Here is a 27,205-nt window from a genome sequence, read left to right as displayed (position 1 = left end):
TGTGTGGCCACTTTTTAATGTTTTTGCAAATTGACTGTAGGATTTGTGCCAGGATGATTGTTGCATCATAACTGAAATGACAAACTTAGACCAGTTGTCATGGAGATGGCTCAGTTGTCATTAGAATCTTCGTCTCAGTTGTCATGGTGATGGCATAATTGTCAGAACCAGATGGAGTCACTGTTGCATCTTCGAGTTTAGGTTGAAATGTCATCACTTCTTTTCTGTTGACTTTAAAGCGTTCAGACAGAAGGAGGTAAAGTCATTTTAAAATATGTATTTAAATAATCCATAGTGTAGGGTTTTCACATTACTGAAATGGGCACTGTGATGTTTTTTTAGGGTCCTTTAGGGTCATGGACAATCAAAACAAGGATGGAGATTCTGACAGAGAGTCTTATGGGCTTAAGGTAGTGAAAAATTATACAGTATTTTATTGTTATTAATAGTGCAGAACAAGTTTGCCACATTTTCACTGAAATAAAGTTGTTTTTTAATGCTGTGTAAAAGATTAAATTGCAAAGGGACAAACTGACTTTTATATTAGCTATAGTTATCTTAAACAATTTAAAACTAGTAATTAAAATGCACATCAAAACTGCTTTCAATGACTATGAGGCAACATAACAAACTGTTAATACAACACTGACATGTTATTACCCAAAGGTGTGAAGACAAACATGTTAGCAAACAGTTACCTATTTACAGCAGCAACTGAGTAATATTATTGGTCTCCCCAAACTCATGAGGAAAATATCTAGCTCTATCTAGCAGCTTAAAGCTTCACTATGTTCACTAACTTTGCCTGCTGTTTTAGTGCTGGGCAGTTAGTGTATGTGGGGGTTACCAGATCTTTCGCATTGAAAACAGATGCTTGCAGAAATTTCGCTGGTAAAAAGGTGAAACAGTAAAGCTGAAGCCGGAAAGCCAAAACAATGAGCTGAAAGATGGTAAACAGCTGTGTTGAGCTGAGGGGAACTGCAGAGTCAGGTGATCATTCTCTGTGGGTTTGTCACTAGGAGTGACCCCTTTTATGTTACACATCTTTTGATCCGCTGCTAATATAAAAATATTGATAATCACAGCTTTACATTTATTGGTGTTGAGCAAATCACAGTTTTAAACCTAAATGGATGGGGCTAATGTTTGTTTTGCCCATGGAAAATGTAAATTGCCTCCCCTTGATTATGTCATTTTTGTTTCTTGTGATTTTATTTTGACAATTTGTGCTAAAAGTACAGTATGTATACAAAGTGTTGACTAAAAAACATGAGTGTAAGTGGATAACTACAGCACTTGTGGTAGCAAAGTCACTGTGAAGGATGATGTGTTTGGCAGAATCTTCATAAATATTTCAGCTCTGTGTCAGTTTTCTGTGAAACTCCCTCTCTGCTACTTCTTTCAGATTTCAGAGTTATTGAAGGCTTTGGCTAACAGGAAATCACCAACTTTTGTCCCCCGAAACATCAGCTCCACCCTACAGAACACTGGGACAGGCACTTCTAACACTAATGGGACTTTTAGATCAAGAGCCTTCCTCCCTGAAAACATCAGCCAGTTGTCCAAGTGTCAGTTTAAAAGGCGGGATCACCTAAGAGAAAGCTTACCTGCCTCTGTACCTGTTCTTGCCCCTATCACTGGAGCGGGCTCCTCTCAGGAGGGACAACTGCAGCCCAGTTTACCATCCTCAAATCCTGTCATCCTTGCACATCTGATGCTGCCCTCTGACTCGGTCTGCTCTATTGAAGGAGAGCACGAGATGCATCCACAAATCCTGGGTGTGCAGGCTTGGACCACACAGCAGCTCTGTGACCCACTGAGGATGCTGCCTGAACAGTTTCCCCAGACTGGTAAACAAACAACTACACGTTACATTCATAAACACATATAGATCCCTTATTGCTCTCCTTCCACACAACTAGCAAGCAAACTCATGATTAGGAACACATCCTTCGACTGGTCTATATCCTCAACGTCCCACTTCCGGGATTGCTCCAGTGCCGCAGGAAATTCCGCCAGATGCATTACATTACATTACATGCTTAGATTACATTACATTACATTACATGTCATTTAGATTTACAATTGCTGTATATGTCAGAGGTCGCACGCCTCTGGAGCAACTAGGGATTAAGTGTCTTGCTCAGGGACATATTGGTTGATGTATCGCAGTGGGAATCAAACCCAAGTCTCCCACACCAAAGGCATGTGTCATATCCACTGCGCCCCACCCCATGCATGTCTTTTCGCTGATGTCCTTTCCTTCCGCTTACTTTGTGTTGGAATTTTAAACTCTGGTGGATTTATGAGGACTATGGTTAACTGCTCCTCAGATCTCTGCAGGGTAAATTGAGACAGCTAGCTAGACTATCTGTCCAATCTGAGTTTTCTCTCTCACAACTAATACAACCTTTGAACGTAAATGTTCCACTAAAACAAGTTCATTCCCAAGGCATTTTTGCAGCGGCTCATGCCGCCCGGGACGATTGTGATTGGTTTAAAGAAATGCCAATAAACCAGAGCATGTTTTTCTCCCATCTCGCAGCGCTGTGGAGGAAGGTCTGGCAAAGCGAGACTATCCTTCTACTAATGTCAGGGTTCTACTGTAGGCTGCAGAGGCCATACCTATTTAACAGTTACTACTCTACTGCTGTAGTTAGTTTGTGATGTATTTCAATGAAAAATAGATAAATGTGGTAATAAAGTAATTATTTTAAGATTTGAAGAAGGCACAATTTAAAGAGGTTAGATGGCTTTTTAAGGTTTACAAGTTGTAACTATGGACGGATAAATGGATGGATAACCACTGACTCTCCACCTTATTAATGCTATAAAGCATTAATCAATGATAGATTAGCATTACTAAAACTCTTTATATACATTTTACAGATTGTACAGAGTACATTTTTGAATTTTTACAAGAAAGCAAAACATAAAAAATGATGACCCATGGCGTCAATGGCTTGCCCCAGTTTTCTGCCCTGCTGAAGTGCCTGTTAATTTCACACTAGCAGCACAATCGCTGTTTGACCTGGTGCTCTGACATTTGTAAGCCTGGGTATTATTTTCAGGATAATGAGGAAACTAATTTGTGATCTGATAATTAGCTTGTTTTGTTGAGATCTTCACTTTTTAGTTTCTTCTCAATAATGTGATCACATTGTAATAATTCCATGATCATGGCAAAAAAAGCTTGTTAAATGTTTTGTGGTCACAGGGACTATGGAGCACAGAAAAAGACAAAATCGTTTTGGTACATAGACAGACCAATAAGTAGATCAATAGTAGATCCTTCACTAATTGTTGTAATAATTGATCCTGATCCAGGGCCAACCAGTGAATGGTTCTTTGAGGACTTGACGGACCTCCAGTGGAAGCTGTTTTCAGGTGCCTCAAAGAAATCTGGAGTCCCGAGAAACTCTCAGACAGCTAGGAAAACTCATCAGAACCCACATCTTTACCACTCAGTTGAAGACAAAGACATAGAAAAGATAAAATCAAATTGAAACCAGCAAATAGTTTGCCTGTTTTTTTACATAGCACTTGTGTGTGTGACAGATCATAACTGCAGCACTTACAAAGACACGAACAAAACACAAACAAGATACTCTTTACACATGATCACTATTTAAGGAGTCTTATGTTCAAATATTAGATAGCCAGCATACAGAAGATGACAAAAATGATGTCTGAAAACACACATCCAAACAGCTTTAGCAAGCTGTCTGAATATGTAACTTCCTTCTCATTGGCAGTGATGCATTCAGAAAAGGCCAACATTTATTTTGTGATCAAAAAAAGATGAACCATCCAATGACGCTTCAAAATCCTGTTTTACCCCCATTTTTATTTTATTTTTACCAAAAGAGAAAAACAGGAGCAACTGTAATAAAAATAAGCCCTGAACACATCCTAAAGATGTCTGATTTATCTCTCAGCATATTTAAGCTCAACTTATATTTGTTTGTTGCACACATGGCATAATTCCTCTAAAATACCAGTTTAGTTTTCATTTATTTGACCTCCAGGCAAAAAAAAGTCAAATGATTTTTATGTTTGATGGCCAGAATATTATGTCAATCAACAACTGCAAAAAAACAATCATCACCATTTTACTTTATCTTCACCTGTGTCACGCTGTGCAATTGGCAAGATTTGCCACTTGCTACTTTGCAGCGAATGCCATGAAGGATGTAATGACAGCTTTAAAAACAATTTGTTGTTGTTGCGTGGGAGGTCAAGCTGTACTGTTACCACAACCCCCAGCTGCCTTTATGGTTTATTCATTTTCATTTTAATTTGCAGGTAAGAACCAGTCATGATTTTCCAGTTATTATAAGTGATTAAAAAGTAGTATTGATAAAATAAAACGTGGGCTGTGGGTATGATTTCAGTAGACTAACATGCATTGACCTTGTTAGATGTGAAAGTCATTTTTTAAATTCTGCCCAACAAGACACAGTTGCTGGACTCAGAAAATGTATTAATCAGACAGACTGTAATTAAAAATACATTTTTGTGACATCCAAGTCTGATGATACATTACACGCCGACTCTGCTCTTTCAGACTTGTCTCAGCTCAGCTGTACTTAGGTTTATCTGCAATTTGAGCTGAAGCTAACATTGACTGCAACTTCTGGATGTTAAGCTGCAGTCATTTTACAGGGCACCCGGTCCTGGATAATTACAGGCGATGATGGAGATTTAGTTTGAAAGCACCTGCCACCTCAGTCTCTCTCTCTCTCTTGCTCTCACATAAAGGCTCACAAAGCCAATTGACTCCCCGTCTCCTCCAAACTCCCCCTCCCCTCCCCAGTTATGTTGGTCTATAACACTGCTTTCATCTCAGACCTGCAGAGAACAGTAGCCCATCACTGACCAACACACAACTAAACCTTCCTTTACAGAGCAGAAAGAGGAACACTGCAGAGGGAAACAGGCACAACGCAGGTAAGAGAAGCTTATTACACAGGAAAAAAGCTTGCTTAATGCTTACTTATTTCACCAGGCTTTGTGTGATGTCATAAATCCAAACTAGCGGGTAATGATTTAGATAACTTAAAAAATTATAAATAATGAACATATTTAAATGTATCTAAAAAAAAGTCTTTATTCTTTGATGTTGTCATTTTTTGTGTTAGATTTGCATTGTGTTAGAGAAACAACGCTAACAGTAAACCAGTTACATTAATTGAGATACCAAATTGAGATACATTCTACATGTACCATTTTCATTTTCCTGGCACTGATTTGTGAAGATGATACTGGAACCAGCAGCCAATCACAGTCCAGACTGTGGGTCTGTGTGCAACGAGTCCGCAGCTCTGGAGGGCCAGGGGCCACCGGTGCTGGTCGACGCCTGGCTGGTCCCCACTTTCTTCAGCCTTATCATGCTGGTCGGCCTGGTCGGGAACTCGCTGGTCATCCATGTGGTCACCAAGCACCAGCAGATGAAGACCGTCACCAACTTTTATATAGGTAAGATTTCTGAAGCGCAATAAGGGAATCCTTTCAGTGTGTCCAGTAAAATAAATATGGGAAGTAGGATGCCCCACACAGACGTTAATAAAACAAATTCCTAAGGAAATTGTGACTTTCCAAAGAAAAAAGATGAAGAAGGGACTCTTTCTGCAGGACAGAGATATAATAAATCAAACGAAAGCCGCCCTGTGGAGCCTTCTTGTAAACAAACAAATTTTAGTCACCAAAATGCATTGTGTGTATCTTTAGGGTCTAACAAACGTGTTGAGTGATTTTTCTTCCTCATAAAACACGAGTATTTTGAATCCAGAATTGTTTACCTGAAGGTAATTAACAGCAGCACCAATGTGCAATTCTGAGAGACACAGGAAGTCCTTTTTACCAGCGGCTATAAGGTTTTATAATGCACAAAAATAAAAACTATTTATTTTTTGTATTTAAACTTATTAGGTATGGAAGATATTTGGGGAAATGTGTGGTGTTATGTTTGTCTTGAAGATGCTGTGGTGCTGTAATTTCCTGTAAAGGATTAATAAAGGATTAATAAAGGATCTATCTATCTATCTATCTATCTATCTATCTATCTATCTATCTTACATACATACATACATGTTTACACATTATTAATCATCCCACTTGGTTTCTTGGCAAGACCCGCTTTGCTTGGCATTCAAGCACGAGGATTGGCCAGGCACCCATGCTCATGCAAGGTACCGGAAGCCGATTCGTTCAGGTCCTATCCCCTGACCAATGGCCTATCCTGACCTTAAACTAATCAAGTCAATGCCTGACCTCAACTAATCATGCTCAAGAAACCAAGTGGGATTCATAGCAACGTGCTAGCAGTCTTCTTCCCTGCCTTTGCTAGCATATTGCAGCATATCTGGACGTCTATCTGGACCATTACACAAGTAATTTTACGTGTACTTGAGTTAACTTTATTCAAATACCCGTCTGGGGACCCACTCAGCAAAACGCTTAATAGGGCTACTCAAGGTTAAGAACTCCACAAGGAACATTAAAGCTCTCATTCACTTTCTGTTTTACTTTAGTTGTTCGGTCCAGAGAATTCAATGTGCAAGTTCCATTAAGTGAAAAGTTGTATTAGGTTTTATACCTTTATCAATACTCATCACAACCAACAACATCTGCTCCTGTCCTCTTGATTAGTTTAATTTACTTTACTTCACCAGGTAATCCAATAATGTTGGTAACACATATCAAATGAGAGTCACTTGTGTTTACCAGGCTCTTGTTGGTCCGAAAAAAGAAACTGTATCTAAGCTTGTTTGGCGTTTTGTTTTTTAGGGAAACCAAACAAGCTTAATTTTCCTTTGCAATTGAAAAAGCACTTTCTTGGCGACAACTTTAACTTTTAAAGACTGTGCTAAGCAGTAGAGACAGACTGAGTGCAGCGGTTGCCAAGGGGATAGAGCTGCACGTTCATGTGCTTGACAGGTGTGACGTGTGCTGTACCTGGAGCAGATGACCAATCATAGAAGGCTAGCTCCTTGTGATGTAACACTGAGCCAAGAGTAGAAAAAGCTGTTGAAACTGGAGCTTTCAGAACAGTGGGAAATCTGAGGTTTTTGCTCAGGGGATTTCTCTGAAATACGTTGACTTCATTATTTGACGCTTTAGCAACGTTTGACATGAACATCCGACATTGTAACTTTATAGATATGACAAAAAATACAAAAAAAACGTGAAAAGTCCAAAAGCGAGAACACAGGTTAGTTGGTGAAAGCCAGAAACCGCAGCACCTACAATGTTATTGGTATTAATGCAGGTACTTACGTATTTTGCCACTTTGAATACATCTCTTGTTTTACATTTCTCTGTTTAGGAATCACTGTTCTTGTTCTCTTTCAGTAAACCTGGCCACGACCGACATCTTCTTTCTGGTCTGCTGCGTTCCCTTCACTGCCACACTGTACCCACTGCCCAGCTGGATCTTTGGAGAGTTTATGTGCCGACTGGTGAACTACCTTCAGCAAGTGAGATACACACAAACACACAAACAAACAGGCCTGGAACTGCTGGAGACAATGGTACTAGTAATATCATGGCATGGTGAACAAAACATCATGCTACAATACTGTAATAATAATTAAGTCCCATGAGACATTGTAACATTATGGACATTATACTATCTGCAGAATAACTACTATTAGATGTACAGCTACCCACATAATGCAAAAAATAAACTTAAAACACAAAACACAAGACCAACTTGAACATATACGAGAAAGGTTAATTTGCACAGTAAACGTATAAAGTGTCAAACGGAAACAAGCCTTCCTCGTGTTTCAGGTGACTGCTCAGGCAACATGTATCACCCTGTCAGCTATGAGTGTGGACCGCTGCTACGTGACCGTCTATCCTCTGCAGTCACTGCGACACCGCACCCCGCGCATGGCTCTGGCCATCTCTGTGTCTATCTGGATAGGTATCACACAAACACACACATTCATAATCTTATACACGCATTGGCAATGAGACAGTGGGAACAACGTATTGCCTCTGTTTACCTTTGAATAACCCTCCCTTTGATGTTAATTATTCCCTGCATTAAATTGAAGTCAGAAAACTTAAAGCAGTTCATTTTGCTGACTTTTTTGATGTGATAAAAACAAAACAAGCCATCCCTAGTAATTTGCAGAAAGAATGACTAGAGAGCAATTGGAGATTTCCCAGTTGCTTTTCACATGGTCTGTGTTTTGGTTTGGAGCCAGAATCTAGTGGCAATAAGTGAAACTTACTGTGTAACATCATGCTGTGAGTCACACAGTCATGTCCTCTGCCCACCCTAGGCTCCTTGCTTCTGTCGATCCCCGTAGCCGTGTACCAGCGTCTGGAGGCAGGATACTGGTTTGGTCCTCAGACGTACTGCAGTGAGGTCTTCCCCTCGGCCCGCCTCCAGAGAGCCTTCATCATCTACAGCTTCCTGGCTGTCTACCTGCTGCCCCTTCTCACCATAACCGCCTGTTACGCCTTCATGCTCAAGCGCATGGGGCGACCCAGTGTGAATCCCATCGACAGCAGCTACCAAGTAAGAGAAATATATGTTTTGCTTATTTTTCACTTATTAAATCCACTGAGAACATAATGTGTTTCTGATCATTACAAAGTCTCCCTAACTCCAGCTTCAGGCTCATGCAGAGCGAGCAGCAGCAGTGCGGGCGCGAGTCTCCCGGATGGTGGTGGTGATGGTGGCCCTATTCCTCATCTGCTGGGGCCCCATCCAGGTTTGCATCCTCCTGCAAGCTTTTGGCCTCCGCAGTTACGTCCTATACAAGGTGACCTACTCTCCATTATGTTTGGTGCTGTAGGTAGGTAGGTGGTAGGGGTAGGGGTAGGGATAGGGTGTGTACACAAAAAAAATATGCACAGATAATCTAAAATTTTGCAGTAAATTTCATCCCCGCCACACTCCACTGTGAACAGGAACTTGAAATGGTAATACAAATTGGGGGAAAATACTTTCCGGAAATTGAAAATACCTAGAGTTTGTATTATTCTTTGAGATAAGGTGTGGATCTACAGTCTAAGTTGAGCTCTTCCCAGCAATGGTAGTGAATGACAGGTGTGGTGACAGAAATTGATGCTGTTGCTTCAAAAACTGTGCCACGGATCGATGCCTTACATTTAAGTCTGTCTCAATTCTGCATCCACAGCTGAAGATTTGGGGTCACTGCATGTCTTACTCCAACTCTTCCGTCAACCCGCTGGTTTACGCCTTCATGGGCAACAACTTCAGAAAGGCCTTCAAGCACGCCTTCCCTGCCATATATCTGTGGCGCACAAGGGCGAGAGTGAGGGTGGGAAACATGGACGCAGAGGACGGGGGTGAGACAGATTGCCAGGCACCCAAGGGAGAAGCAGAGATGCAATTTCTTTCATCTGGGTCCTAAAGGTCATGCTGGGCATTCGGACACTGTGCGCTCATTGTTTATTTATAGTTTGTTCTGGAGATGAGAGCAGTCTGCTCTCTCTCTCTCTCTCTCTCTCTCTCTCTCTCTCATACACACACACACACACACACACACACACACACACACACACACACACACACACACACACACACACACACACACACGGTGAGGAGCAAAACCTGCCATGTAAACTCTTAAAAGGACAAACCAATCCAATCACGAGCCTCTCGTGACCCTCACAAGCTGCAGAAACACAATTATCTTTGTCACGTTTTTTTCTGTACTGATGCAATCAGTTTACTGGAGCTCCTGGTTGTATCTTCACAATTTCTCCAGGAGGTGAAGAAAAGTGTGTAGGACAAGTGTTCTGTGTTAAACACATTTTCCAAACAATACAAATGCTGCATGGTCTGTTCTGTTTTCAAAGGTTCACTGCTATCTCCTGTTTCTTTTATTTGTTCTTTTTCCAGTGTGTCCTGTTTTTGTGTTTGAGTAACAGCACGTTTCACTGCACCGAATTGTTTATTTTGGGACCATTAGTGGAGCTTTATCTTAGTACAGTGGCTACAGATTCTAGCTATTCTAATAGAATTCTGGTTAGATTCAACTAAATTCCACATTTGTAGCAACAGCATCCTTTGTGAGCCAGCTTGAAAAAAGTGGAACAGCATGCACATACAACCACTTTTTACTGTTTCTAGCAAACTGTTTCCTTATTTTGTTGTCTAAATGCTGTGCTGGTCTGTCCTCAGTGGGAGTGGGGTAGGATACAGTCAATTTTCCTCTAAAGCCCCAAAACATGCTTCTTTGTCTGTGAGTCTACATTATGCAGGTAAATGTTAATGTGTGCAGTAGGAAGCAGTGTTGCATTTACACCCTAGAATATACATGGAACAAAACAATTCATAAAAATGAAATCAGAGAATAAGTGATTTTACTTTTTGACCATCACTGATTTGAAATGTCCAAATTCCTGCAGATAACTGAGATATTGTAAAAAGAATATCCAAATGTTATTACTACTCTATTTTTACCAAAACAGGCTGATTGTAAAAGAAAGATTTTTTTTAGATAAAAGGACAATTTAAACAACTTACATAATAGTCTAAACAGGTTCATCTGCTGCAGGGTTTCATCCCTTCACTACAGTTATTTTTTAATACAGTGACAGAAGTCTTAGTTCAATAAACAGTCTTTAGTGATACTATATTGCTTACTGTGAGATTTATAGTTGACAATGTAAAGCTGCTTTGCACTAAAATTGTTCGTCTGTCTGACTCGTTCGTGTCCGGCGTGCGATCACATTTTTGTGGCGTGACAGTGGAGCCAATCAGTCCAGATCTAAATTGGTCACCAATGACAGCCGTTTACCTAACAGACAAGTCCCAGCCAATGGGGTGGCTGGCTGGCAATGTGGGCCTTGTGATGCAGAAAACATTTGTGTAAAACATAGTAGAGTGCACATAATCAGTGCAACATGTGACAACCCAAGCCTGGATTATCAACTGAGAAAGCTAACAGCTGTGAATGGTGAAGGTACCCATGTGAACACTGAAACAGGTTTTTCTTGCTGTAGTCGTGTAACTCTGGATACCCACTTGATCTATCTAACCCAGACTGCTGAATCCGAGTTGCTCCAGATAAACTTCGAAATAAATGTTTGCACAGAACAAAGGCTGGTGGCCGTAACCTAGGTTATGGTCTCTGTCTTATTGTTGCGTAGCAGCCCTGACACTGCTCATGTCCCACAAGTTTAATTCCTCCTTATGTGTAAACTTTGCCAGAAGACTACACTCTGATCATCTGTTGATGTATATTTATAATAATTAAAAAACAAAATAAAACCTAAATTAGATTCGGCTAAACGTTTGTTACCATAGCTTGCTATTGGTTTTTTACATTTCCGGATAAATGATATATATATATATATAAAAATAAAGATATCTGCTAATGTGCAAAATTACTAACTTATCAAAGTAACATGTATCTTATCTTCATTGTATAAGCCCAAATATTTACAGTATAAAGCCTATTTACACTAGTGACTACGACTCTACCTCACTTTGCTGGTCGAGAATACGAGTTTACGAGGAGTTCGCGAACGCAACATTTTTACACACGCTGCTAGACTGGCATCCACACCGAATCAGTGCAGGAGGCGAGCAGAAGTACAGCCGAGGCTGAGGGGGAAATCGTTCACATCGCTAAATCAAACGGAGGAAACATCCAACAGGAAATCTTGTTTACATTATGGAGCAGAAACAAACAATCAACTTTGGCGCTGGACCTGCAAAACTCCCCCAATCCGTAAGTGTAGATCCTCACTTTGCTTGTGACGTATGAGGAAAAAGCTGCAAAAGACGAGCTGTGTTATTAAGTGCAACATTGAAAACGCTGCATAATATATTCACTGTGAATGAGTCGGCCATATATCTATGATATTCCCCCCTCGTTATGACCGAGACTTGCACGCAGTTATTGGACACGATGACTGTTTGTTTCAGTGCTGCTGTCGGCTGAAAACTGTGTGTTGAGTTGCATCAGCCTCATTCATTCATGTGGAAACATCTTTTGTGCCCCACTGGCAGCAGCAGACATAGCCTCTAGATGGCAGAAAAATACCTTACAAGTCAGAGAAATAAATCACAGTTATCAAACATATTTTTATGGTAAAACAAACACACAGATGTTGTATTTAAGGTGACACCTTTTCTGTGTTTTTATTAGTAAAAAAGAGCAGTCCCAGACTTGGGTTGGACAGGCTCCTTCTGCTAAATACAGCCACATTCAGCTCTTAGTCATTTGTGTGTTTGGTCCTTTGCATAAAACTTATTGTTAAGGTATATTTGTACTGCTGAGTCTGAGGTTTTGTAGATCCCAGTAAAGCTATTGAGGATTGACTCTTTGGTGATCAAAATACCAAAAAACATAAATGTGGAAAACTGTACAGGGACACATCTTTAACATAGAATAATAACTAATCACACTAATCTACAGTACTGAATAATCTGTTTATATTTGCTGTGCATGTTTTTTTCACTAATCATATTAGCAAAAGAGAAATTGCTATTGCGTTTTTTGTACTGCAGTGAACCACAGTGAATATCCCGAAACATCATTGTTTTCTGTGGTAAAATGTCGCTATAAGTTACTGGCAAAGAACAAACACATCAGCTCCTCCAGTTTGCCTCTGCGGTTTGGACCTGACTGATTAACTGCTTTTTTGCTGCTCACACTTCATCTTTTAAACCGTCTTTTGACAGTCCATCATCAGTTATGATACAGTTTTAAGCCTTTGAAGAAATACTAAATATGTGGTGCTTTATATTGCAGGTGCTGCTTCAAGCACAGAAGGAGTTCCTCAGCTACAGTGGCATCGGTATTAGCGTTCTCGGTAAGTAGAACTACAGATGAGTTGCATTTAAGTTATTACAAGACAAAACTACTGTTTTTTTGCTGTAATTATCCTATTCTGCTGTTCTTACTGGACATTAAGAGATCCCTTCATAATGTACTTTAAATGGAAAAGATGGGGGACAAAATCCACAGTCCTCACGGTTGTGCAAAAATGTTTATCTGAAGCTAATATTAGGCTTGACTTACAATATTTTAGTATAACATTCCCTTGTTGTTCCCCTGTTTAACTGAAGTGGAGGAATGTTGTACTGAAAAGACTGTAACCTTGGAAGATATCCACTTGACATGTGTCCAGATTCATGATAACTTCAGTGATCAAATCAAAGCAGCGTATCAACAGTATTATCTGCCCTCATGAGCGCTGATTCCTCACTCACTTTAATCTGTTCTATAGAGGTATGCCAGTAATTAAATGTAATAATCATCAGCAGTTGCTAAAAGGTGGGTAAATGTCAATGACAATGAGATTAAATTCAAATGTTTTTGATTAATTAAATGTAATAATCATCAGCAGTTGCTAAAAGGTGGGTAAATGTCAATGACAATGAGATTAAATTCAAATGTTTTTGATTCTGTTCAAACTAGAGATGAGTCACCGATCAGCAGACTTCAACAAAATCCTCAACAAAACAGAGAGTCTCCTGCGAGAGTTGGTGTAAGTGCTGCCTTTGTTGTTTCACATGGCTTCTACTGTATTATCCTCCTCCTTCACTCCTCTTTCCTTTCTCCATAGTGTACTGTAGCATCATCGCAACACCCAACCTAGGGTGTTAATTTATATTTTCCTGCAATATACACAACATGTTGGTAATGCACTTTTTGAAAATAAATAGCACCCTCATACCTGGGAATTCTGGGGTGACTTCTTTAATTTCCCATATACCATTGGAAACTTGCATAAAACTTGCATTGACACAAAGAAGAATATCAGAGTAAAATATGATTAATGGGATAAGTATGATGGGATTTGATAGCCGGTCCTGCCGCATATGCATGTTAGCGCTTGTGGTCATGAGAAAACGTAGGTATTTCATTATTAAAATTAGGGCTACAACTAACGATTATTTCCATTGTTGATTAATCTGTCAATTATTTTCTCGATTAATCGATTAGTTTGGTGTATAAAATGTCAGAAAATAATGTATAATGTCTATCAGTGTTTCCCAGAGCCCAAGATGACGTCTTCAATTGTCTTGTTTTGTCCACAACTTAAAGATATTCAGTTTACTGTCACAGAGGAAAAAAGAAAATGGAAAATATTCACATTTAAGAAGCTGGAATCAGAGAATCTTTTTTCCCCCCCATAAATTATTCAGACCGCATTAATAGTTGACAACTAATCAGATTAATCTTTGCTGCTCTAATTAAAATAATTTTTTTCAAGCTAAAATGTAACTAATTTAAAATAAACACAGGTTGAGTGAGTTTTAGAAATCTCATCTGTAATTATAGAGAAATTGATAATACATTTTATGACCATTTTAATGGCAGATACTTGTTTAAAAAATAGACAACGTCCAGTCAATTTTAATCTGCTTTTGAAATGGTGTTAATAATCTTGGTTTTATAATGACATTTACTTTACCTTTGAAAGAAGGTAAGATCAGTGTAAGGTCTTTGTGCACTGTATACAGTGTTTAACACAGTGACCTTTTTCTCTTCACAGAAACATTCCAGACAACTACAAGGTGATGTTCCTGCAGGGCGGCGGGTCTGGACAGTTCAGTGCTGTTCCTCTTAACCTGATTGGCCTTAAAGAGGGCATGTGCGCCGATTACCTAGTGACGGGCACATGGTCATCAAAAGCAGCAAAAGAAGCTGAGAAATACGGCAAGGTCAACATCGTCTACCCGAAGCTGGAGAGTTACACGAGTAAGTCTGTGTGCATGTTGTTATTTCAGAGGATGACATGACGCATCCCAGGTTTTACTTTCTTTCTTTCTTTCTTTCTTTCTTTCTCTTTTTGTTTTAGAGTTCAATTTAATTATCACATCAAAAATAGTTTCCGCTCTTATGAGTTGGTCATTGTCATTCACGCTGCAGTAGGACAGTCTGCGAAACCTGGCTGTGCACCCAGGCTGTTACCTAATAAACAAAAGGCCCGACTACCAATGAAAGACTCTGGTATGCGAGCAGCCTTTTCCACATGGTTGTGTCTGATTTGGGGATTGTAGTGGAGTTCTTGTTCATCATAGTGTTTGGATGCAGTTTTACCATTTAAAAAAAAAAAAAAAATAGATATAGCTATTTAATACAACATATGTTGTACCTTCTGTCCTCAGACAGGCTGGCCATCACCAGAAAGATGAGTCTCATTTTCAACCTGCATTTTATTCTAGAGGAACAACTTGCTGTAGGTTGCAGTCAAAACAGGAAGTGTTGCGTATCTCGGCAACACATAATCTGATTCACACAAATCTTTTTATTTATTTTTTAAGATTATTTTTTGGGCTTTTCCGCCTTTGTTTTGACAGGACAGCTAGGAGAGAGAGAGAAGACATGCAGGAAATTGTCACAGGTCGGATTCGAACCCTGGACCTCTGCGTCGAGGCATAAGCCTCTCAGTATATGTGCGCCTGCTCTACCCACTGAGCTATACCGGCCACGATTAACACAAATCTTGACTCAGTTGTTCTCCATGCTCCACTGAGGCTCTGTGCAAAGTGCGGTGCCAATTTGCCAGTAGGTGGCGCTATTCCTCAAAATAATGCAACAGTTACTCCGATTAACACAAAACTTGACTCCACTGAGGATTTGTGCAAAATATGGAGCAAATCGGCCACTAGGTGGCACTTTTGTTTCAAAATCAGGAAATATACTAAAATAATTTTTCCAAACTACTCTGCTCTCAACCGGCGCCATGCATCGCGTCTGTGGGCCTCCAGGTCTGATTTGCGTTATTGTGAACAAATTAGTATTTTTACAGTTCAGTTTCTTTTTAGTCTGATTTAAGAATGTTCTGTTGTTGCTCCCTCCAGAAATCCCTGACCCCGGCAGCTGGACCCTGAACCCCTCAGCCTCCTACGTGTACTACTGCTGCAACGAGACAGTCCACGGCGTGGAGTTCAACTTCACACCTGAAACAAACGGGGTGGTCCTTGTCGCTGACATGTCCTCCAATTTCCTGTCTCGACCTGTGGATGTATCAAAGGTGAGGACAAGAATGATACTCTTTCGCTTCTTCCCCCAAATTCCCATGTACTGTAGATCGTATCAACTGTCAGGAAAATATTTATTACCCCTAAACTGTAAATAGAAATTTGCTCCTATTTCAGCACCCATGTATTAATCAAAACAAGACCCAAGAAATACTAATGATAAATAAATATACAAGATAAAATTATTTTTAAATCTTTTAAAAAAAAATTAGAAAGATAAAGTAATAAGAATAAAATTAAGAAAAAGACAAATGATGACCTGCTAGTATCATGCTTACATTTACAGAGGATAAACCCTCTTGACTATGGGTAAAAACACAGCCTTTCCTCTTGTTGGTCCCCTAAAGTCAAATTTAACAGTTTTTGCCCCACAAGTCGATAGCGTGGTTATAAGTTGTATTTTAATATTTGTCCTCTCGCATTGTGTAGTTTGGTCTGATTTTCGCCGGAGCTCAGAAGAACGTGGGCTGTGCCGGGGTAACTGTGGTCATCGTGCGAGAAGACTTGTTAGGCCACACTCTAAAAGAGTGTCCCATTGTCCTGGACTACAAGGTGCAGGCTGAGATGAACTCCCTCTACAACACCCCACCATGTTTCAGGTACAGACAAGCCTCTGTTTTTATTGTTGGAAGCTCCCATGTTTCCTACAAATAGAGGATTAAAGATATATTGTCAGCTAGGTAAAATGCATTTGCAAAATGTACATGTTTCACAACTTTTTTTAAAATCGAGATTTAAAAAAACATTTCAAAATGTATGTAAAATATTATTCCGAACTTAATTTTGTCGGTTCAGCATCTACATCATGGGTCTGGTTCTGGAGTGGATTAAGAACAACGGCGGCAGCGCTGCCATGGAGACGCTCAACAAGCAGAAGTCCTCCATGATTTATGACATCATCAACGCCTCTAATGGTTTCTATGAGTAAGTATCACAAAACGTCAGCAACAGATGGTAAAATAAGAAATTCAGTGAAGGTCAAAACGTTCTGGGAATGTTAAACACTGAATCATCAGTCCAGGTCCACGGTCTATTTCAAGATTTTAAACTTTATTCTACCTGTATCAGCATGGAATACTAGCATCCCTGTCTGAATGATGGTCTAACTGATGGTTTACAAAGGTATGAAGAATGAAATACACAATACTGTAGCTCCAAGATTTTAGGAAGGAAAACAAAACAATAAAAGCGTTACCATCATTTAGTATCCTAACAGAATTCTTCAAGTGACATTAGACCACACACTTAAAGGTCCTGTATCATAAACCTTATACTGATGATACATTACTGTTTATACTCTAATCATGAGGTACCAGTCTTTATCTTTAACTTGGAAAAATGTCTCTGATAGAGGGCTACAGGTCAGCAAAGCAGTCTTGCTACCTTACACACACTAATTTTCAAACTAAATAAAAGATGCGGTCACTTGATATGAAATACAATATGAAACCAAATACTGACAAAGCTTGTGCCCTTATCGACCAGGTGTTAAACAAAAAAAAAAATGCTACATTTCCTTGCTGTTTTTACTGTGAATTTAAGCCTTCTGCATGTCATGTTCAAAATAAGAGCTGTCCTTCATTAAGGGAAAAAAATAAGCCTTAAGAAAAGACATATGTGATGCATAAATGTGAAAAACAGCAACTTACTTGTGTCTAGACTACTAGACCAAACTAAAGGTCATTTAGTATACCATGGCTGTAACAATGAAGAAAACTGATCTAAGTAATGATGGGAAAAATTAAACTTTGAATTACTTACTGCTGTGTCCAGGTGTCCCGTAGACGTGACTTGTCGAAGCCGCATGAATGTACCATTTCGTGTGGGGAAAAAGGAGGGAGATGAAGCCTTGGAAAAGGAGTTTCTGGTAGGCGCATCCAAACGTGGAATGATATCGTTGAAAGGACACAGGTTAGTCAAACACACGCCTTCTTCTTTATTGCTATATTTCATGGGTTACTAGAGAGAATACTGGGTCCTGAAGTTTAACACAAGTAAAGTTGGACATGGACACCAGCAGTTGGATGCATAATGTATTTCTTTTCTTGTAATGACTCTGTTTGTAGACCTCAAACATGACGGTTTGTCTCCCCCTGCAGGTCAGTTGGAGGAATTCGTGCATCTCTGTACAACGCTGTAACACTGGAGGACACGGAAGCCCTGGCCACCTATATGAAAGAATTCCTGAAAGAGCACCAATAAACTCTGGTTTACCTCTAGTTGATATCCAGGGGATCGCGAAGGTGCACCTTTAGACATGTTTTGTTCATTGTTCCTAATAAGCTTTAACCACTACAGTTGCCAGTAATGTCTTAATTACATCTGTTTCATAGAAGTACTATTTTAATGAATTTATTGACTAACAGTGCTTTAATGTACATACTGTAGGTTATTATTGTTACATCTTAAAAATATATTTACATTCCAGTAAATCTAACTTGGCAATACTTGCATTTTGCAGTGCTATTTCTTGTTTTGATTTTCTTGTTTGAAACCATTATGAACCAATGTAATAATTTATCACTTCTGCGAACAGAGAGGCAGGGTACACAACCAAACTGAGCTGTGCGATGCTGGCCTGGTTTCTGTTATAATGAGGAATTTTGTTAAGAATAGTTACATTACATGGACTCACTGCTGTATAAATGGACCCTCACCAATCTGATTGGCTGTAGTGGTTATATAAATTAATATACCATTAAAGGATGGTTCACCAAACAAACAAATTGCAAAAAACATGTTTTCTCACTTTTCTCTTGTGGTGTTTTTAGCCCATAGACTGTTAATATTAATGGACAAAGCATCCGGTTCGGTGAACTGCTGCAAATGTGGAAGTGCCTTAAACCTGCATTCTATCTGAATTCCAGCAGGGGGCGACACGTGCGGTTGCAAAAGGAGGTCGGTTTCTGTAGAAGTCTATGAGAAAGTGACCTACTTCTCACTTGATTTATTACCTCAGTAAACATTTTCATAATGAGTTTATGGTCTCAATCGCTAGTTTTAAGTCTTCTGCAATACAGAATGATGTTAATTTTTTTAATTATGGTCTAGTTGATTTTAAAATCTGCGATAAAGCGGGGTTAGGGCGTGGCTATGATGTGATTGCCAGTGAAAGTGTGTAACATAACGTGGCTCCTCCCTCACTCTTCCCTCTCGTCTAAAATCGTCACATCCGCAACCAGGATGGCTGCGCCCGTAATGGCAAACTCGACGACTCATCGTCTCGACAGATCTCCGCAAACCGGTGACGTCACACATGCTCTGTCCATTAATATTAACAGTCTATGGTTTAGCAACGCAGTCAGGCCCAGGTTTTTAGACATCAGTGTCTGAGATTTCTGCCTACACCAAGAAACAATAGAGGGGAATGGAATTTTGTTTGTGATGCTGATGTTAATGAAAATGTAATGAATCAATAAGCTGAGCTTTGTTGTGGTGTTGCTCTTAAATAATAATACTATGCACCACAACTTTGCAAGCACAGTGTTTTGCCTGTGAGGTTAGGCAGTCCACTCATTCTACTTCACTGCCCGCTGACAGCAGAAACAGCTCAGTATTTAGGAGTGAACAGATCTACATAACATCAGCAGGGTGGTAGGATGGCTTCATGGTGAGGGAGACCGTCCTCCATCTGGATGTCCAGAGGCCAGTTCCCTGCTGCCTTCATCCCGCTGAGGTTGTTCTTCAGCAAGACAATGCAGCCGTATCAGCTCCAGGAGCACTCAGTGTATCTGACCCTGACCTCTGACCTCCCTTGAGGAAAAGCAAAACAGGGAAAAAAAACGACAAAATGAGAATTTCATTACAAGGTTCACTGACATTTATCCTTACAGGCTCCTAAAAATACATTATTATATAGGTTTGGCTCACAATAGCTGGAACATTTATCGGAGAGAAAATGTCTATTGTGAGGGGTTCTTGTGAACTATGGTGAGTGTTTGCTTTTTTTATGTGACTCTCTCCTACTTTGCATTTGAGTGTCATGACCAACCCCAAACCTGCCAACAGCACTCATATTTTTCCATCTCCAAGTTGCTATGGTAGATATATATGATAGATTTTTATTGATCCCAAAAAATGAGAAATTCCAGTGTTGCAGCAGCAAAAAATATCAGACACACATCACACATACAGAATATACATGAAGTAAAAGGATACAATACATGAAATAATAATAGGATATAATATAAGAACAAATAGTTTAAAATATCTATAAGTTGGGAATAAAAACTGTACAACTGTTTAAATAGTATTAATAAAGCTGGAGGTAAACAAATCTATTGTGCAAGTTGCTGTTAAGACAGGAAGTTGGTAAGTGGGAGCTAACAGTGTAGTCCAATCCTATCCTTCATAGGTGACAATTTTAGCAGGGATGACTACTGCCAGCCGAAGAGGAGATGAAATCCTATACCAAAGCAAATATTTCTAAATAAATCTGCTGTTCTAAGAGTGGAGAGCTGCAGACAGAACGGAGGTAAGCTAATGCTATTAGCTAAAGTTACTATATTGACCTGGACCAGTAAGTTACAGCAAAGCATGAAATCATAGAAATATTGAATTTCTATGCTCAGGATAACGGCAGCTTCACCATCTTTCCATAATTTAGTCAGATACTTATAACAGTCCGAGCATGTCAGTGGCAAAACAAGCACTTTTAGTGGACGTACATTGGCGGTGCGTTTACGGCATGGTACACAGACATAGGCTACGTACAGGGCATTTGCTCTATACTTTGCAGCCCGGTTCGCGGCGGCCGGTTAGTCACTTTAGACACAATATCATTGAGAAATTGGGTCCAGGTTGAAAAATACCAAAATGAACCTTCAAAAGAAAGAAAGAAAGAAAAGCGCTTTTCTGAAATTAAAATCAAGACAAACTTTAAAATAAAAGTAGGCCTCTGTTTTTAAAAAACTCAACCACTAACTCATATCCCATAAGATGTCCAAATATTTCGAGTCTCAGCCAAATGTGCGGCTAACAAGCTTGAACAAAAATTAAAGTAGAAGATGTTGTTGCGGCAAATAACCTCCAGGTGGAAGTGTTCATCAAGTAATGTATCAAGTCTGACTCACCACATTCAATGAGGCTTTAATGGCATGACATTTTGATTAAATCATGTTGCCAATACTATGGTAAATATACGCACGCACGCACACACACACACACACACACACACACACACACACACACACACACACACACACACACACAGGGGCGTAGCACAAAATTCTGGGCCCTGTAGAAAGGCATTTTCTATGGGCCCCTCCCCGCATCCACAGCTATTCATTCTAGCATCTTTTTGGGCCCTCCTCACATGAGTGCCCTGGGTACTCAGTTCCCTTTTCCCCCCCAGTCCGACGCCCGTGCACACACACTTTTCTCTTTCATCCTTTAGCATCCTTTACAAATCTATCAGTGCATGAATGGTTGTATGGGTAGAATAATTGTGAATATACCTTGAAACCTCTCAAAACGTTTTCAGGGTTAGAGTCTGTATTATGTTGCAGCTCCCTTTTGTAGAAGCAACATCATTTTTAAGAGATATTAAGTTATGTATTTAATATGCCTCTTGAAAACTATAGACGGCGGGTGATCATGAAGTGTCACCTCTGTAACAAACTCTTTTTGAGTACGAAAAAAAGCGAATAGCTATTTTCTTACTTTCATTTTGAAATGTAATGAAACACAAGGTAAAGTTGATCCAGGAGTTATTATTTTATATAACATCCTGGATGCATCTTTCCAAAAAGTAATTTTGGCTGTTAGCAAATATCAATACCAAGAGCAGGGGAGAACGTCTGAATGCTGGTGTTGACTGTGGATCCCCAGAGCGGGAGATGTTGGACCTGCTGCGGTTTGTGTGCTGAAAGGTAAAAATGTTCTGCCAGGCTCAGGTATTGCTTTAAGCCAGATGAGTTTTCTGTCAGAAAGATAAGATATTGCTTCATCATTTCTTTACATTCATATCTGCAGCTTTCTAGATTTCAGATCACTCATTAGAAGTGTTGATGAAGCTGAAGAACTTGTACAGTGCATTTAAAAAAATCTGCTGCTGTGGGCTACAACAGCCACTGCAGGGCGAAATAATTGATAGCAGTCATGCATTAATTGGAACAAGCCTGTCAACAATTTAAGATAAGATAAGATAGACTTTATTAATCCCACACTGGGTAAATTCCTGTACACATTAAGTAGACAGGAGAAAAAATATATATACATAAAGTATATGGACAAGAAAATTGAATCAGTTATAATAATAGCAATAAAAAAGACATATTTACACAATAAACACCCTTATATAAACAGACAGCATATATACACATATATACAGATGAGTAAGGTGCTGGTGAATAGATATGACATATTGCACAGTTGGAGGTAACAAAGATACCATAGAGACCATAAATAAATATGCATAGTGCAGAATATTGTCCAGTGATGGCTCATATTGCAGAAACAGCTAGCAATGTTTGCGAGTGCATGACTGTGTTGAACAAGCCTTCCTGTTTGTGCTTGTGGCTGTGAAATAGGCTGTGCAGTGTGAGTTTATGGCGGTCAATTAAAAAGCGGATGACGTTTTGGAAAAAAATCTTGTTGATTAAGTTAAGACAGTGGTGAAATTAAATTAATTTTAACAATGTGAGAAGAGGGGTATTTGTGGAGAGATATGAGGAAATAGTATAGACTTTATGCATTTTATTTTCAATTTTTCCAATGGAGATTTTGCTCTTGTCTCTCTACGACAAGTTCTTTTACTCTACGCTCTGCGTAAATGCAATTTGGATTCCGACAAACTGCCTAACCTCTCAGCAATTTCCCCCAAAATATTGTCAATGACCGTGCTGCAGATCTACCTGATAGCAAAAAAAAAAAAGTGAAAAATAAGAAGAGGCAGAGGGGCTTTGAAATGTGAGTAGGGTTACAGCAGAGATGGAAGGTTGTGACAGGATTGTGTGGTGATTCTCGTCCTGTCAAGCCCACTAATGTCAAGGTAATGCCACCGGCAGGCTGCAGTAAGACGGTGATAATGAAAAACACCGGGGAAGACAATATCAAATGGCTCCTCTACATCTTACAGTGGAGATTAGTCGAGACAAAAGTAGGGTGGCAGAGGCAGAAGAGGCAGAGGCAGGCTTTAGTGCTGCTGATTGAGTCTCTTGTCAAGAGCTCCATGCTTGCAGCATGAAAAGTTACTGTGACTGACATCCTCATACAGCCTATTTCACACACACACACACACACACACACACACACACACACACACACACACACACACACACACACGCACACACACACACACACACACACACACACACACACACACACACACACACACACACACATACACAAACATGCACGTATGCACATGCACACAGTTTTTCATTGCCTCTTCTGAGTCTGTTTTCTATAGATACTGTATATACTGTCTGCTCAAAGAAGATCACTCAATTCAGAATTTATCCGTGAACTAGTTTTTTCCTTTTCCCTGGAACCACTAAGTGTGCGTTACAGAGCATTTAGTACACTTTTCCACAAAAATTAAGAAAAAAATGATTGTGTTACTCCTCCAAAACTGCTACATACAAAAGCTCCATATGAAAATGCATAGCTTTAAGTGGAATATGGGACATGCAGATTAAGTGTACCCTGTTTGACATTAATGCTGGTACAGATCAATTATCCAAAATGTATGTATTTCTGTTTTATTTTTATATAGCTTCCTAGTGAATTGATCATTAAACCTGCATCAATTGATTTAAATATAAAAATATTAATGAATGCAGCTTTAAATTGGCCAAACAAGCTCTTTCAGAACCAAGAGACCAATAAACTTGCTTGTAGCAGCCACAGCATTAAAATTCAGCCCAGGGTGGTTCTTTGTTTTAAATCTTTTGTTGTAAGCCTTATTTTATGAACACAGTAGACTGCTTTGATTCAGTTTGTTTGATTCAGAAGCAACAGGCAGGAAAGACATTTTTGTGCTTGAGAATTTCTGCATACTGTAAATGAGCTAGTTTGTTCAACGGTGCAACAACAAGATCCGGGCTAGCACAAAACACAGATTTATGCTTAAATTACAAAGTGCAAAGTTTGAAATCTCAAAAGCAGCATATACAGAGAACCATTGTTATCATTATTTTAGACTGGAATTGTAGTTTTGGAGTAGCTGAAGGGATAGTTTACCAAAAGAATAGTTTTGCACTTTTGTTTGCAGTGGTGTTGAAATGCTTTGACTTCTGCCACCACTTAGATACAATAGACACGAATGGAATTTCATTTTTAAATCTATTTTTGATGCTATGGGCATAAAACAAATCCACCCACCTCTATTTATTTCAAAATCTGGGCAAATTAAACCAGTTTAATGATGAAGTGAGTGGAATTTTCCTTTTTTCTTTTTCAGCCACTCTAGCGGCATGGCAATGTCAGTCGCTTGGTTAGTCCTCCACTTTGGTATTTCTTTGACTTTTTCAACAACAATTGGATGGATTACCATAAACATTTGTACAGATGAATTTCAATGGTTTTGGTAATCCCCTCACTGCTCCTCTAGGTCCATCATGAGGTTGACAAATATTTTTTTTTGGGGTGAAATGCCTCAACAACTATTAGATGAACTGCCATGAAATCAGACATTCATGCTCCGCTAGGGGGTGATTTGTAATAACTTTGATGATCACTTAACGTAAACTGAAAATTGTCCAAGACTTTGGTTATGAAGTACCTGCAAAGCTAATGACATCAGCCTCAACTGTACTTTGTGTTTAGTGTAGTAAAGTAGTGGAAAATCTTAGCATGCTAACATGCTAAACTAAGACGGTGAATGTTGTACACATTATACCTAAACATCACCACTTTAGCATTGCTATTAGGAACATGTTAGCATGCTGACGTTGGCATTTAGTTTAAAGCACCACTTTGCAGCCTCCAAAAGACATTAGCATGGCTGCAGACTCTTAAGATTCTTAGTCTTTGCCCATGAGATTTATCAACATCAACAGTTATATCCTGTTCCAAATCACTCAGGCTCCTAATGTAATTTATCATATTCGTTAGTTTAGAAGTAAAGGAACCCTTTGAAGCTTTGAAGGTTTTTATAGCAAACCACAGCATTGTGACTCACTGTAGAGGTGATCTAATTCCCCATGTTAATGTTCAATGAACTGATTGTTGCACCCAAATGTAATAGACTGGTGCCTGAGTGTAAACATAACCTACAAACTGCATATTTTTTTTTTTTTTTACATGCTGAATTTGTTTATTGCCTCCATAACCTCTCTAACACAGGCTCAAGTATTGTTAGTAATTAAATGCTGCCACGATCCAAAGTGCGCAGTCTCTGTTTTTATTCACTGAGCTCATGAAACTGAATGTCCTTTATGCAACAGCTCATTTAAAGGCCAATCTGTTGATTCATGCAACGAAATGGAAAAAAAAACAGGCTGTATTTGAAGCACACAATTTAACACCACACAACTATTCTGTCTTCTGTCTCTTTCTTCCTCCTCTGCACTTTCCTCGTCATTCTCTTCCTCATTTAACTTCATTTGTCCTTTCCTTACTACCACCTCTTTTCTCTGCCTCCTCTCCCCCTCTTGTCTCATTTCTCTTCACATTTAAATCCTTACATCCACTATTCCTTTCAACACCTCATATCTTTGTCTCTTAATTACATCTCTTTCCAAGTTCACCTTTCTCTTTCTGTGTGCATGTGTGTGTGTGTGTGTGTGTGTGTGTGTCTGTTTCTCTCATAAACTCATTGCTCCACAAGGCTAATCTTGTTAGCACCAAATGCACCATGTTCCGCTAGCGCCTCTTAATTGATGTTGTGTTATTAATGAGTGGGGAGCGGGAAGATCACTCTTAATTAGCTTGTCTCATTCGGCAGGCATCTCGAGTGCAGCGATGGCGACGGCGCTCAGGCACAAACACACTGGGGATAATTACAGCACTTCACTTGTCGGAGTATTTATCTTAACCAAAGAGCAACAAGCCGTTCCCGCAATTAGCCTTGTCATTCATTAGCAGCAGAGTGCCATTGATTTTAGTGTTACGTTGTCATTTTGCCACACTGATTCACACTCATTCATTCAGCGCCGCAGTGATACAAATGTGCTTAACTTGTCCATATGGCATGGAATCACTTCACATTTGTTTTTTATGGTTTTTCTGAGTCACTGACTACATTTACAAACCAGATTACTGCGATGAATTGGGTTATAGTGATGCAAGAAATCAGGTAATGCATTTATTTTATTCCGATTACTCCACATTTCCAATGCTGTTACAGGGAAGAAACATTTCCCTTCCTGGGCATGGTTATGCAAATGCAAACCTGGTTAATGTAAGATGTCTTGCAATGCAAATATGCCTACAAAGCTCCTGAGCTGAGGGTTAACATGGCCGAATAATTGTGTTTCTCTAACAGAAATCTGGGTTCACTCTAAATCCTTAAACTGCATTCTTAACTCAAATCAATTAGACCCCATTTGATGTCATGATGGGGTTTTAATCGCCAAAGACTCCTCACATATGTCTATTCCAGTGGTTCCCAACCTGGGGTCCGGGAACCCCTCAGGGGGGCGGCAAAGATCACAGGGGGTGCGCAAGTCTTTATCTGGTATCGATTAGTAGATAAAAAAAAAAATTTGCACATGTTAAACAAATTATGATAATACACTAGAATATATAATGTATACAAAAGTCTGTATAAAAACTATGTATTTTTGTTCTCGCTTAAAATTGTAGGCAGGCTACTTAGTAGGCCAAACCTCCGGGACCTCTTAACCTGGGACCCTTGCTGTCATCAGGTCAGCTGCTAGCTGCTATCATCCTCATTTTTCCTGCTGCCACGGCATCACTATTTTATGAATGAAACATGACGGAGAAACGTAAAAGTGCTGATAACTCCTCTATATCAAAAAAGAAAGTAAGGCTCTATCTCGAGAGTTACCTCAACTTCGGTTTCAGGGGGGGCTCAGCTTTTCTTAGACATAAGTGGGGGGGGGGGCGCCAAGGAAAAAAGGTTGGAAACCACTGGTCTATTCTATTTTACACGATATGTCAAATAAATTCACAAAGATTCTTCAAGCTCTTTCAGTTAGTCTCTCCTGATTGAAATTAAACTCAGCTAAAGACTTTTCTCAAGGCTTACTCTGTTCATGATTCTTCCTTTCCCTGCAGTGTGATAGAGACAGTTCTTGCAATTCATTG

The 27,205-nt window shown here is 39.5% G+C and overlaps 3 protein-coding genes across 4 annotated transcripts; all 3 read left to right on the top strand.

Moving 5' to 3' along the window:
* The first annotated feature begins 139 nt into the window (after positions 1 to 139).
* On the top strand, positions 140 to 3,814 carry LOC116054279. 2 transcript variants are annotated; one of them, XM_031305757.2, is made up of 5 exons: positions 141 to 256; positions 343 to 410; positions 818 to 899; positions 1,406 to 1,850; positions 3,328 to 3,814. In XM_031305757.2, the coding sequence occupies exons 2-5, from the start codon at positions 376 to 378 to the stop codon at positions 3,504 to 3,506; spliced, it is 741 nt and encodes a 246-aa protein (XP_031161617.1). In that variant the 5' UTR covers positions 141 to 256; positions 343 to 375; the 3' UTR covers positions 3,507 to 3,814. The 2 variants fall into 2 exon arrangements, with proteins under 2 accessions (XP_031161619.1, XP_031161617.1); XM_031305759.2 differs by lacking the exon at positions 818 to 899 and having other exon boundaries at positions 140 to 256; positions 3,328 to 3,808.
* Positions 3,815 to 5,258: 1,444 nt separating this feature from the next.
* Positions 5,259 to 9,537, top strand: kiss1rb (KISS1 receptor b). The gene is made up of 6 exons (XM_031305740.1): positions 5,259 to 5,478; positions 7,354 to 7,478; positions 7,795 to 7,930; positions 8,295 to 8,533; positions 8,628 to 8,780; positions 9,159 to 9,537. The coding sequence occupies exons 1-6, from the start codon at positions 5,259 to 5,261 to the stop codon at positions 9,393 to 9,395; spliced, it is 1,110 nt and encodes a 369-aa protein (XP_031161600.1). The 3' UTR covers positions 9,396 to 9,537.
* Positions 9,538 to 11,470: 1,933 nt separating this feature from the next.
* On the top strand, positions 11,471 to 18,711 carry psat1 (phosphoserine aminotransferase 1). The gene is made up of 9 exons (XM_031305741.2): positions 11,471 to 11,723; positions 12,750 to 12,810; positions 13,419 to 13,488; positions 14,500 to 14,705; positions 15,812 to 15,984; positions 16,421 to 16,590; positions 16,787 to 16,915; positions 17,765 to 17,902; positions 18,091 to 18,711. Exons 1-9 carry the CDS (start codon positions 11,667 to 11,669, stop codon positions 18,191 to 18,193), a joined length of 1,107 nt encoding a protein of 368 aa, XP_031161601.1. The 5' UTR covers positions 11,471 to 11,666; the 3' UTR covers positions 18,194 to 18,711.
* The last annotated feature ends 8,494 nt before the right edge of the window (positions 18,712 to 27,205 follow it).

This window comes from Sander lucioperca, chromosome 2 (assembly GCF_008315115.2).
Source record: "Sander lucioperca isolate FBNREF2018 chromosome 2, SLUC_FBN_1.2, whole genome shotgun sequence".
Classification (NCBI taxonomy): Eukaryota; Metazoa; Chordata; class Actinopteri; order Perciformes; family Percidae; genus Sander; species Sander lucioperca.
The sequence above is the reverse complement of the archived record's forward strand: the minus strand, read 5'-3'. Positions and strand labels throughout refer to the sequence as shown.